This window comes from Xyrauchen texanus, chromosome 15, assembly GCF_025860055.1.
Source record: "Xyrauchen texanus isolate HMW12.3.18 chromosome 15, RBS_HiC_50CHRs, whole genome shotgun sequence".
NCBI classification, from domain to species: Eukaryota; Metazoa; Chordata; class Actinopteri; order Cypriniformes; family Catostomidae; genus Xyrauchen; species Xyrauchen texanus.
Window position 1 is genome coordinate 42,239,045 of NC_068290.1, and position 14,204 is coordinate 42,253,248.

A 14,204-nucleotide genomic window follows, 5' to 3' on the forward strand; every position below is an offset into this window, starting at 1 on the left:
TGCTTAGGAAGCCTGACTGGAGTAACTTTAGCATACCCTGAATTCGAACTTGCGACTCCAGGTGTAGTAGTCAACGTCTTTACTTGCTGAGCTACCCAGGATCCCCTCTATGGAGCATTGAAACACTTTGGGAATAAAGGATTAACCAGATAATTACCTTAATGTGGATATAAATGTGGTCAACTTGCAGTCGAACTCCACTTTAAAATCATCACGTCTTTGGTCAGGAAAACATCGTGCTCAGGTTGGTTTATAAATCCTTACGTGAGAATTGTGTGAAACATTTGTTGTTAATGTGATCAGACGTTTCAAACAGACATTTCAAGAAGTGGAAAATGTGTATGATATAGATCAGCAGTGACCAACCCTGCTCCTGGAGAGCTACCTTCCTGCAGAGTTTAGATCCAACCCTAATCAAACACACCTGAACCAGCTTATCAAGGTCTTTAGGATTACTTGAAAATGACAGCCAGGTGTGTTGGAGCTAAACTCTGCAGGAAGGTAGCTCACCAGGAGCAGGGTTGGTCACCCCTGATATAGATAATACTCAAGCTTAGATTTCTAAGACACCCACAATTAACATAGACTGCAAACAGAGTCGAGAATGCGGCCATTCGATCTGAACTTAAAATCACCATGCGCATTTTCATTCAAAAGGTTTACACTGTAGTAACATTGGCTTCACATACTCATCATTGCTTTGTAATTTTCTATATGTGTATTTAAAATATCGCTTTATGCCTGTGCTCGTTGGATGAACAGTCTACCGAATATTGATCTATTATTCTGATTAATTCGTTATTCATTTTGAAGTCATTATTCATGGCTTTCTGAAGAAAGTATTCAGCTTCAGGCACATCCATATTAGAAAGTGTTACCAAATTAACAGAACAGAACAATAACAGAATAAATATAGAAAAACAGTGTAAAGGGATTTAGACGTGCAAGGAGGAGGTGAGAACCGGCTTGGCAATATAAATAATAGTTTAATGAGAAACTTAAACAAAAGACACAAACACACACACACACACACACGACGGACATGTCCGTAAACAATCTCTCTCTCCCGCACAATCCTCCGCAGTTGGCCTTTATCCCTCTCGGAGGCTTCATTAGCCTGATAAGGGTGTGTAGAATCACGACCCGCCCTCCGCCCTGCCACAGACAGCAATAATAAGAATCAGATAAATAAGTAAATAAGTAGATAAATAAATACCTGGTTGAGTAAGCTAGGGTAAATTCTAAACAATTTATGTGAAAAAAAGTAGATAACAAAAATACAAATGTAAAATCTATTTAAAAGAAATATATCACAAATGTACTTTTACAGCAAAACATTTACAAAAATAATGTTGTTGGGTTTCAGAAAACAATAGATATTGTCACTTTATTTGTACACTTGTCAAACATCTTGTTGGTTACAAAATAAAAAAATCACTGTAACACCAGTTAAAATGTCCGTGTAAAAATGGCTGAGAAAAGTAGTTACACTGAAAAAACTGCTAACCTGCAACTATTACCTCGAGGAGCTATTTATGCCTGAGTTGACTCTTAAAATCAGTTGTGTATTCTTATGTATTCAGATTGATATATTGATGTTAAATAATGTTTTTGACTTGAATCAAACCTATTGATATAGGTGTTACCACATGAAGCAATGTTTCAGTGTAGTTCTGAGAAAAGCTCCAGCATTAGTTTGCAGATGACACTTGCTTTGATATTATGTTATCTAATGCACTGACATTCATAAATTGTGTCCCACAGAAAGTGTTCAAAGGTGTCAAAATATTTTTGGAGCCACTGTGTTTCCTTTTTAAATAGGTTATTAGGCTATTTTAGACCATTTTATTGGACATTAAAAATAGATATGCCCCCGAGAGCAAGATTAGCCATCATTATTTCTGTCTGTATTCCCGGAGGTGATGTGTACGCTGCTAAAAGTTAATTGTCAACTTTTAAGATTACACTAGCATATAGATGACCTCAAAGCTAACAGACATGTACTAAAAGCCACAGTTCTCTAACTTTGATTTCATGGGGTCTGTGTGAAATCAGTGTGTGTGTGTGTGTGTGTGTGTGTGTGTGTGTGTGTGTGTGTGTGTGTGTGTGTGTGTGTGAACAGCAGATGGTACGAAGAAGTGATAAAACTCAAACACATAATGCCGAAAGGACACAAAAGAAAAATCTAGCATTATGTTTCCTCTATAGAGCCTATTAAGCACACACACTTATTAAGGTACACGCTTGAGCAAACACTGCCCACACACTCATTAAACTCCACAAAAGTCTATGATAAGAATAAACACACAGCTGAAAAAGGAGCATTTTCAGTATTCAATAGCAGTATTCACTGTTCAATCCAATGTCTCACACATGTAATACATGTCTCTTAGTCACTCCTCTTCAGTTGGTCAAGGTCAGATCATCTGGTGTGAAAACAGAGCATTCCCCGGCAACGCACACACAGAAGATGTGAGAAGGACACACTGTAATTGGTCTTGACAAGCTTTGAGAGCAGTCTGCGGTTTGCCAGTACATTGATGTGCTAGAGATAAAAATATCTTGTCAAAGGACTTTAGAAGCAAAAAGAAAGGTAGCGAGACAACATCTGCTCACTTCTGGCATTAATTTGCCCCCTCTGGGAATAATTACAGACAGTTCAATAATTCTTGACGTAAGCCTTTATTTTGACTGAAATTATACAAATTCCAGCAGTTAAAGTAGTGAAATTGAACCAAATGTCACTTTTAGGGGCCGAGTTGCCTTAGCTGGTGTTAGCATTAAGACAGCTGCTGCTCCGTCTTGCTTGAAGCGCATTAGCTTTACTGTGTCAAGACTGATGTTTCTTTGAAGAAAAATCGCTTCAAACTTGTAGGTTATATCAATTAAAGTCAAACTTTATCAAACTACAGCACTGGGATTGGAAATATATATTTCAAAACTTGAAAAGTTTGAAGAGCTTAGAAATAACTTAAGGGGCTTAAAACTTTTACGCATGATATAAACGAAAGTGATATAAAATATAAAAAAATATAAAAGAGAAAACGGAATAATCTTTTACATGCAGGTCAGTGCAAGGAAATGTTTCTTTTAAAAGTAACACATTACATTAATATACTACTCCCTTAGAAACAGAAATAATTACATTGTTCATTTTTATGAAAAAAGAATACCTTTAAATAAATTTTCCTTACTCTTACTGTCATTTGTATAAATCTTCTTTTCTTCCAGATTGTGCTATGCTTTGTTAACAGGTTACTGTGCAAAAGTGTTAGGAACACATGTCTTATGTCTTATGATTGTTATTTATATCTTCAGCTTTAGTGTGTCAATAGAAAATATACATTTTAGACTCCAAAACATTCATTTTGCAAATAGAATGGAATAGAAAAGAAGAACAGGGAGGCCTGCAACAGATGGCATGGGCACAACAGAGCCCCCCCCCCCAATTTGGAATGCCCAATTCCCAATGCACTCTAAGTCCTCATGGTGGCGTAGTGACTCAATCCGGGTGGTGGAGGATGAATCCCAGTTCCCTATATGTCACATACTCAATGTTGTGTCGATGTAGTGACACTAGGGGTCGCCCTAGGGAGCCCAAAACACCTCTTACCTTTGAGAAAAGTCCAAAGGGAATCGGCGAATGGAATTTGCATGCCACTCCCCCGGACATACGGGTATCAAGTGAGCTGGCTCACAACCATTCATTCTGATTTTTTTCTCCGGAGCCGTGCGGTGTTCATTCATTAAATTATACTGCTGTTCCATTCACCTCTTCATATGCTATTGGATATAAGGTTCATTTCAGCGGTTTCTCCCCCTTGTGCATGTATAATTGCAGAGAACGCCCCTGGGCTCTTCGACAGCTAAAAAGTGAGTATATTCTAAAAGAGTATTTTCATCTAAAAGAGTGCCACTGATGGTGATTATCTTTTTAAAGATGCCTTTCGAGTGTTCGTTGATGGTTCATGCTCTCACTGCGTGCGGAGCTGGCACCCATTCTTGCCCGGGCTGCCACGAGGGTCGGGATTGAGTAGAACCCTCCACCCTGCCCTGAGCCCTAGTGGCTTAATGATTGGTTCCTGGGCACAGAGTACCACTCACAGCTGCGCCCCACCCTGGTTCCATTCTTCCCGGAGGTGCATGAGGAGCTCACGAAATCTTGGCAGACACCTTTTACTTTCTGGACACAACCTCTTTGCACCTCGCCTGGTGTCTCCTCCTCTGGAGTCAGCAGCGACAGAAGTACCTGTACCTGCAAAATGCTGCCACCTGGCAGGGTCGCCTGAGACTCCTGTCCAACACCTGTAAGTCCACGATGTCCTTGGTGACCAAGGCTTACAGTGCCGCTGGACAGGCCGCCTCCACCTAGCACGCCATGGCCCTCCTGCAAGTGCACCAGGCCAAGGTGTTGAAAGTGTTGCACAAGGTTAGTCCTGACTCAGAAGTGATGCAGGAGCTGCGCATGGTGACCGATCTCGCCCTCCAGGCTCTCGGGCAGGTAATGTCCACCTTGATGGTCCAGAGGCGACAGCATCGAGGACTTTGCCCAGCAGTTCTCGGAGGTTAAGAAGCAGATGGAGGCTATCCAACACATCCTTCCTCGGCGTGGCTCAAGGTCCCGCACCCTGTCTGCTCATCACCGAGGGCATTCCCCTGCAGTGACAACACTGGCTCCGCTGCAACCCGGGCCGACTGCCCCGCCCCGACGCATCGTGTGGCCATCACGCCATTCTGCAACTGCATATTTAGCCCTTAAACGGACCTTGTATTTCTGCGGGCAGGGATCCCCTTAGAGCAAGTGTCCAGTAGTTTCATTGTTAATACAGATGCCTCCAAGTTATGCTGGGGCGCCGGGTTCAATGGGCACGCAGCCATGGGCTCCTGGACAGGGCTGCGACTGCGTTGACATATCAACTGCCTCGAGTCCTTGCGGAGGCTTCAGCCATTGATCCAGGGCAAACACAGGTAGACCTGTTAGATCCTCCCACTGCCCACTCTGGTACTCCCTGGCCGAGGCTCCCCTCGGAACTGGCACACAGCTGGCCCAAGAAGCACAACCTGATCATCGGGTTCCTAAGAGGCACGAGGAGGTTTGATCCTCCTAGGCCGCACCTCATTCCCTCGTGGGACCTCTCTGTGGTCCTGCTGTGCCTGTGGAGAGCCCCTATTGAGTCCCAGTTGAGCTCTGGGGCAGTGGTGGCTCAGTGGTTGCGGCTCAGGGTTACTGACCAGAAGGTCGGGGGTTCAAGCCCCAGCACCACCAATATGCCACTGTTGGGCCCTTGAGCAAGGCCCTTAACCCTATCTGCTCCAGGGGCGCCGTATCATGGCTGACCCTGCACTCTGACCCCAGCTTAGCTGGGATATGTGAAAACTAATACATTTCACTGTATATATGCAAAGAACTGTGTGTATAATGTGTGACCAAAATAAAGGATTCTATTCTATTCTATTCTATTCTAGAGTCAGTTGAGCTAAAGGCTCTCTCATTGAAGACTGCCCTCCTGACTGAGCTCACGTCCATCAAGAGGGTTGGGGACCTGCAGGCATTCTCTTTTAGTGACACCAGCCTTGAGTTTGGTCCGGCTTACTCTCACATGATTTGAGACCCCGACTGGGCTATGTACCCAAGATTCTCATGACCCCTTTGGGGATCAGGTTGTGAGCCTGCAAGCGTTGCCCCAGGAGGAGGCAGACCCAGCCTTGTCGTTGCTGTGTCAGGTGCACGCTTTGCGCATCTACTTGGACCACACACAGAGCTTTAGATGCTCTGAGCAGCTCTTTGTCTGATTGGAGGACAGCAGAAAGGGAGGGCTGTCTCCAAACAGAGGATCGCCCACTGGGTCGTGGAGGCCATCACGATACCAGGCCCAGGACATGCCGCCTCCTTTGGGACTATGAGCAGACTCCTTCTGGGCTTTGATCTATGGTGCCTCTCTAGCAGACATTTGTAGAGCAGCGGGCTGGGCAACACCCAATGCCTTCACAAGAATTTATAATCTCTGGGTTGAGCCAGTTTCATCCCGTGTGTTGTCAGGTACGAACAGGTGTACCGCTTGCGTAACTCCCCATGAGAGTTCATGAGACGTGAACCCTGGATGTCTTTCCTCCTCAGCCCTGTGGCAGGCGAATTCGGTGGAGAAATTAGATGCCGGCCCAGTACGCTAGTATGCCCTGTATTGGGGTTGGTGCTCCACATGTGCTGGTTGCCCGTGGGTAACCCTGTGTGATGTATTTTCCGCATTATGGTTTCCCTGCTCTTCTTGGGCAGAACTCCCTCTGCCACCGGTCGCTGTGTTTGTAGAGCGCCCCCCCTCTGGGTAGGACCTACTGCGGGGACTACTTCCACATGGACTTAAGATACCAGCAGTATTTTAAGTCCATGTGATGAATTCTCCACACGTTACCTCCCCTTAGGGCAGGGTGTGGTCTCCGCGGTGTCTTACCCCTTGGGAAAGGACACCGAACGCAGATGCATATGGACCCAGCTTAATGATTTTCTATTTTTGTGGGAGAAAAAAGAAGAGGCCACGCCTGATAGCCTGTCCCCACTGTAAGTTTGTCTTGTCCCCGGGGTGAGATGGGCTGTACGACACTCATGTGGTGTTGGGGAAGTTTACGTGGGCACCGGGGGCACTTGCTACGAGGCACGCAGTTGTCTGCCTGCACCTGCACCGCCAGTCCATGTAAAACAGTTCAGCTGGTTGTGGTTTTTCATATAGGGTCTCCTAGTGTCACTACATCGACACAATGTCGAGTGACTGACAGATAGGGAACATCTTGGTTACTCTCGTAATCTCCTTTCCCTAATGGAGGGAACGAGACTTTGTGTCCCTCTTGACACAATGCTGAGCTACCCGCTGAAATGGCCTGGACCCTGTCTCGACTCCTCAGCACAAAACCTGAATGAGTAGTTGTGAGCCAGCTCCTTTTATAGTCAGCGTCTTTACTCGCTGAGCTATCCAGGCCCCCTTACATGTTGTTTGTTAAATAAAATAAGTGCCTTTTATATTGTCATTGTACAATAAATAATTAAAATATTATCTTAAAAATATGTACTTTTTATTATGTTGACAGTGTATTTTTTCCCTACCTACTGTTTGAGTAATGTTTGATATACAAACCTAAAGAGAAATAATTAAACAACAATTTCAATTCAAATCTATTTGTGTAGTGCTTTGAAAGAGACGAACACTTGGAAATCCATAGTATATAATATAATATAGTATTTAATTACATTTGAAACTATAGATTATACAAAGAATAACACCAATAGATAATAAAGATTAATTTCACACTGTAAAAAAAAAAAAATCTGTTACATTTTTGCTAAAAAAAAAAACTTGCACTTATGGATGCCAGAAATTCACCTTACAAATATACTTTACGGGATGTCATTACTTCTTACTTTTTACTTCTTGCAACAAATACATCATCGTGAACATCTCTTATTCAGAAGTTACAAATGTTTGTGCTGTTTTATGCTCTGATTTGGTCGCAATATTACAAAACGTATGTGATGATCCCATCTATATGAATGTAAGAGCTGCTTTTAACTCATGAAGAATACACAGAAAGAAACCAAATCATATTAGTGTATAAGAGTAATATGTTTCCATTGTAGTCTGGTGGTGTGAATACTGTATGTGCTTCATGATCTTATGATGTGTTAAAATTAGTATACACACATTAAATATATACTATATATTCACATTATTGTGCTTTTATTATTTATTTCAATGTGTTACAATTATGATATACTGAGTGTTATGAATAACATCGTCCTGTGTGCATTTCCAGTGTTATAAATATAATTGATACAATACAGATGTGTACAGATATCTGACATGTCTGAATAAATGAGCAAAGACCATGCTCTCCACCTTCATCACTGTTTCATTTAAAAGCTAAAACTTGATTGAAAGAGAAAATACATTTTGCCTATGTTAAGTAAACTGAAGTATCAAGATTTATATAAAAAAATAAAAATAATACATTTGCCTGGTTTTGCTGAATCCCACAAAGCAGCACATTGAAGGTAAATGGAAATTTGGTTGGAGTGGTCATACAGTGACGTCACATGAAACAGTTCAATATATATATATTTACCATATATGGTAAAGTAACTACAATTTTACCAGTTTTATTTTTAAATTACATGTTATGTCGTGGAACATGTTATGTAATGGAATATATATTTTCCATTATTTTTCAGTTCAAGTTTAGCTTTTTTGTAACAGTGCATGATTTCTTACCAGTCTTTATACTGCAGAATGAAAAAAATTATAATATTTATAATCTAGTTTTTATTATATTGTGTCACTCGCTGTGTATATCTATGTGACTAATTGTCTTAAGCTAAGTGTTTTCAGGTTTTTGTTTTGTTTTGTCAGGATTTACATAAATTTTTAAAAACATTGTGATGAATAAATATTTAATGAGTAGATTTAAAAAGTTCTTAATATGTATTGCACATTACTTATCAACCGTTACCCCAAAACTGAAGTGTGATAAGAAAATGCATAGATTCATGCATAAAATATTTCATATGTTTAAGCACTCTTACATAGCCCAATTCAATCTGACAGTGTACATAAGAATCGTTTGAATGATTTACACAGAAATTCGCACTGCTTATGTTTCATGGATGTTGACATTTTTGTGTCAAAAAAACATTTGGATGTGTACGATGAAATTTGCAGTTAATCTGTCCCTGAAAGTGCAGAACTCAAAGTGCACACCTTTCTCTAAAAACTTGGGATATTTCTGCCTCTGACAGTGAGCCAACAGCAGCAGACCTCTTCAAAACCTTTAACCCTTTTCATTTTGCCTCTTTCATAAGTGCTATTTTTATTTTTTAGCCTAGTTTGTTAGCTGGGAGAGTGGATTCGGTCCAGTGCACCGCCGGCCCCTTACACCCAGTAAATCATGAATAGCTTTAGTAAGTGCTGAAACAGTAGCAGGTAAATCAAGAGTGAGAGAGTGCCAGAGTCCACGAGAGGGCTTTAAATTTCCTCTTAAACGCTGCGGGGCAGAGTGTGTGATGTGTAAAAGCCCTGTTTTCTTAATTTGATTTCCTCTAAATGCCTCTGCTCGCCCTGATTTACAGCCTATCGCTCTTCTCCCTGTGCGTTGTTTGTTGGCAGAAAGCTGATCTTGCAGTGGCGCCCCTGGCCATCACGTACGTGCGGGAGAAGGTCATCGACTTCTCCAAACCCTTCATGACGCTGGGGATAAGTATACTGTACCGCAAGCCCAACGGCACCAACCCTGGGGTGTTCTCCTTTCTCAACCCCCTCTCCCCCGACATCTGGATGTATATTCTGCTCGCTTACTTGGGTGTCAGTTGTGTGCTGTTTGTCATAGCCAGGTAACATGCCAGCCACATATATAGACATAACCCTACATCAGAGCCTCATCTCATTAACATCTTACTTAAATTAATCAGTTCAACAAAACATGAAAATTCTGTCATCATTTACTCACCTTCATGTCGCTCCAAACCTTTATGACTTTCCATCTTTTCTGTAATTTAAAAGGTGATTTTTTTTAAAGATATCATGGCTGTTCTTTCCATGTAATAAAAGTGAATGGGTCTGTCAATCACTGAAAGTATTGTGAAAGTCCTCAATACAACTTGTGCTCTATATTCCAAGTAGTGCTGTGTTTATCTGATTACAAAGTAATCAGTTACTGTAATGTAATTACAGTACTTTACAGTGCAGAACACTACTTTTCAGTCAAAAGTAGTGTGTTGAATTACATGTTATATTCTTGCAATCAGATTATTTACTGATTTAAATTTTTTTTAATAATCAGTTAATTACTTTTAAGTATATTACTCGTGTAACACATCACTGAAAAATATTATTTATGTAGAATGCATTTAAAATATGAATTATATACTTGTGTGTACATATATATTTCTGTTTGAATTATATAGAAGCATTATTTTTAAATTGTTTAATTAAAAAAACAAACCTTTCTGTGAAAAGGGTTTTAGAAAGTAATTTAAAACTAAAGAAACTATCAAAAGTACTTTTTTTGATTAAGGAATTATTGAAATGATTACTTATACATTTTAATACTCTGATTAAAATTTTAGGTAAATAATTGGTAATTTGTAATGGATTTCTTTTAAAGTAACTTCACGATTATAATAACTTTATGTAACAAATAGAGTGAAATTTGAGTTGTTATTCACAGGAAATCTTCCTTTCCTCCAAAGCTCTAAAATTAAATAAAGTTCCAGTGACGTCAAAGACTTGTGGTCATGAGATGTGTAAAATTTTGTATCAAAAGGCATTGATAAGTCATTTTTCCATTCCATAGTGTGGTTGGCGAGGAAGATTTTCAGTGAACAACAACTTAAGTTTTGGTCTGTTCCTCACACATAGCAATCATATTGCTTAAGAATACTTGGAATATTGAGAATGAGTCATACGGACAGAGCCGCATTAACACACAGGCTTACCTGAGCTTGAGCCCCAGGGCCCCCAACTCCCAGCTGCGGCACCCCTCACCCTATTCTGTCCCATTGACATTCTGGGAGATGATGATATGAACTGTTAACAAGACAGCAAATACTGCCCATGTAGCGTATTGTCCTACAGTAAAAGTGATCCACACTCGCCTTTTGTTCTCCAAGGAAGATAGAAAGTCATACGGGTTTGGAATAAAATTAAGGTCAGTAATGAAGACAGAATTTATATTTCTGGGTGAACTATTTCTTTAAAAATCCTGAATGCCATGCCATTCTCACAGTATTTACATAAAGAGGTGTCATGAGACTCGGCTCAGTCATTTTCTGGGAAATTAGGGATATATAAAATTCCTGCAGGTGAGAATAGGAGATAACAAAGAGCTGAGTATTTCAGCTCTGAGATGGAGACAGACGGAGAGATACAGAGGCAAACACACACACACACACGCGCACAGTATGTGCCTCTCATCAGATAATGAACAACAACACAAACCACAAAAGGAGAGATGCAAAATCCCACTGTCAAGACTGTATGTGTGTGTGTGTGTGTGTGTGAGAGAGAGAGAGAGAGAGAGAGAGAGAGAATAAGGCACTTTTCTGGTGTGACATGCAATCTCTCTCCCCATCCCTCGTTTTCACTGCTGTCTATAGTTTGTATACTTTACTTTTTACATCCTGCTTCAAATGCCCTTTGGAAACAGAGATCCTATGATATTCATGATATATATAAAAATAATCATAAAAATTAACCCTTAAATGCATGTGTGTTTAGACATATCTTATTACCTACCTCGGGTATTTAGTGACAGACATGTATGTGACAAAAATACTACAGTAAAAAAACTTCAATTGTTTAACGAGTAGTTACTGTAAAATCCATGTTAAAAACTATAATATATTTAAAAAGACAATACATGGAGTTTTACGGTAAAATCCTGTATAATTAATGGTTAAAATTTACATTATATTCAACAAAAGAGTACATTATTGGTACAATTATGGGAAAAACCAGTAATCGGGCATTCCCAGAATTCCCTGCATGACCCATTACATTTAAATATATTTTATGGGAATAGTTATGTTTCTTCTTATTTTTAATATCAGTTTTGTTCTTTAGGGTGTTCTGTGTTATATTAGTGACACTGAGCGCTGTCGCTACATGTTTATTGGTCATTGCTCCTATAAGAGCCACTGTTGGTGAACTTCTACTACGGTGATTAAAAATACATTATAAAGTGAAAAGGAGATTTTTACAGTTACAGAAGGTTAATATATTAAGTTTATAATTTAATAATATAAATTACAGTAATACCATAAAATATACCATAAAAACAATTTTAAACTGTAAAATGTACAGGTTGTTCTGTAAAGTTGTTTACATTTTTACTGCATTGTTTACATAATTATTCTGGCAAACATAGCTGCCAGTTTTTAGTTTTTCTTTACAACAGGATTTTTTTTACAGTGTAGGCTTCATTATTCATATTATATTATATTATATTATATTATAATGTATACTAAAGAGGTGTGGGCATAGCCCCCAAAAATGTATAAGCTGTAGGGGGTGGAATGGGTCCCGGGTCACTAAAGCCTGAGGTATGCATTTAAGGGTTAAACATGTTTAAAATGTGTGAAATAATAATTAGCATTTGAATTGTAGTTAAAATAGCCAATGTTTGAGTATGTGTGTATCAAGATGCTGATGAGATCAGAGAGGCTTAGAAACAATTCCTGGCCAGCCCTTCTGCAGCAGTGAACATCTAATGAAATTTAGCTGCTCTGTTATTTAATATGTGGTTATATATTTTGAAACTGGGATTAATTATCGGGTCAACACAATTATGTAAATGTTTTGGAAGACTTGGAGAAAGCTACAAATATTGCACCACATGCCATTTATCATTAACAACAAGCTCCTAAATGATGTGAAATGGAGTTATAATAAGACTAAGTGGTCTTTGGGGCTTAATTTATGTGTAACTTAACTACACTTTATTGTTTATAATAAATATACAATGCAGAGTATTTGTCCACTAATTAATGATATATCGGGTTAAATACAACTTAAGCTAGTTAATAACAGTTCTGGATTCTTCCTATAATTGTCATATTACATTTTCAGAATACATTTCTAAAATAGATTTGAAATAATACAAAACCATTGGTCATTTGAAGCATGATGTGGAGAAATCAGGTCTTATGTTAACCATAAAAATTTTGGGTGGACTCTGCTATGCAGAGGGGTTAATCCGGGAGTTTTATGGTTAATGCACTTGTGTTTTATAAATGTTACTGGCAATATGATCACACAAGATTATAAAAAGCTACAACTGTCATCTAAGTTGGTTCAGAATATGCACCTCTCACCTAATAACTGCACTTATGTTAATGCTGGGTAAGTCTTCTGCCTTTTTATTTCTCAAACTAGAGCACAAACATTGAGTAACAGCAAATAAAACAGCATGCTTTCACAAACACAAACCTGAGAAGATCTAACATAGGAGAATATTGGTGTAAAATGTGTTTACATGTGTTTGTTTCTTTGTACACATTTCTTTATGTGTGCATGCATGACTGCTATTTGTATGTGCACTGTAAAGCGGGTATTTGCAGCAAAAGTGTGTGCTTGTGTGCAAGAGAAAGACAGAGAGCGAGAGAGAGAGAGACAGATCAGAGGGTGACATAATGGGGACTGGTGGAGGGTTTCCTAAGGCTTGTTCTCAACATGCAGTATTTAGAAACCTTCCTTCTGGGCATGGTATGAAAGTCAAATATTTATCCTCTTCTCAGAATCTGCAATGCATATCACCAGTTGTTTTTATTGTTATTGTGTTCCTCTCCTCTCAAAGGTTCCCCCCATTTCTATTCTTTTTCATGAAAGCAGGTGATGACACAGCTGAGGATGTCTCTATAAGTAAATTAATCAAACAGAAAGGCTATCATATCTAAAACGTAAATCAAGCAAAAGGGTGACTCTTTAAAATAGCATGCAACCAATGCAGTGCTGCTGTTGAATAAATCACACTTCTTCACCTGTTGGTGAGTGTGATACATGGTAAAACCATATTCTTATCAAAGGCAAACAAATCTTCTGATGCCATTATATGCAAGCTTATCTATAGCTTTGGTTGAGGTTTATTGTTTTATTTTAATTTAAGTCAACATGAAACACTTTTTACAACAAATGTAAGTTACTACAGGTCTAGTTGTGTGTTCTTATTTTGTAATGTTTGGCTACCCTCTGGTGGCCTGCATGATTTTCTTGGCTGTATTGTATCTGTGTCTTATTAGACGATTAAGCTAACCTGTATACCTAGCATGCCTGTAATAGGAGTTCTGGTTGTTAGCGGTAGCCAGCGGGTGACTAAGTTAGCTGGCATGAGCTGGCAAAGGATGCAGATGAAGGAAGATGCCTTGAAGTTTGCCTTGTTTTCATTTGAGCTATTTTGCCTTCCTCTCTGTGCATCATAAGTTTGACCTTTGTGATTAATTTGATAATAATAATAAACAAAACTAGGGCTCACTCCTTTTCATGGAAAGGCTTGCAAACTATTTTAATATGCCCTGAAAAATATGAATGAAATAAGTGTTGTGGGATATCTCGCCAGTCTCTGTGACAGCTCTAGAATCTGCATTAACAGCAAACAATAATGTGTCCACGGTCCACAGACAATGACGCTTTCTGCCTGTCAATAATTTTATACGTTCTCATAGTATT

General features: G+C 39.3%; 1 protein-coding gene across 2 annotated transcripts in view; it reads left to right on the top strand.

Annotated features, from left to right (window-relative positions):
* LOC127655889 (glutamate receptor ionotropic, kainate 2) overlaps positions 1-14,204 on the top strand; it is a 301,274-nt gene that overhangs the window by 197,478 nt on the left and 89,592 nt on the right. For both annotated transcript variants that reach the window (XM_052143929.1, XM_052143930.1), the window contains one exon: positions 9,150-9,373. In XM_052143929.1, coding sequence (XP_051999889.1) covers positions 9,150-9,373 — 224 coding nt within the window. The remainder of the gene's footprint in view (positions 1-9,149; positions 9,374-14,204) is intronic.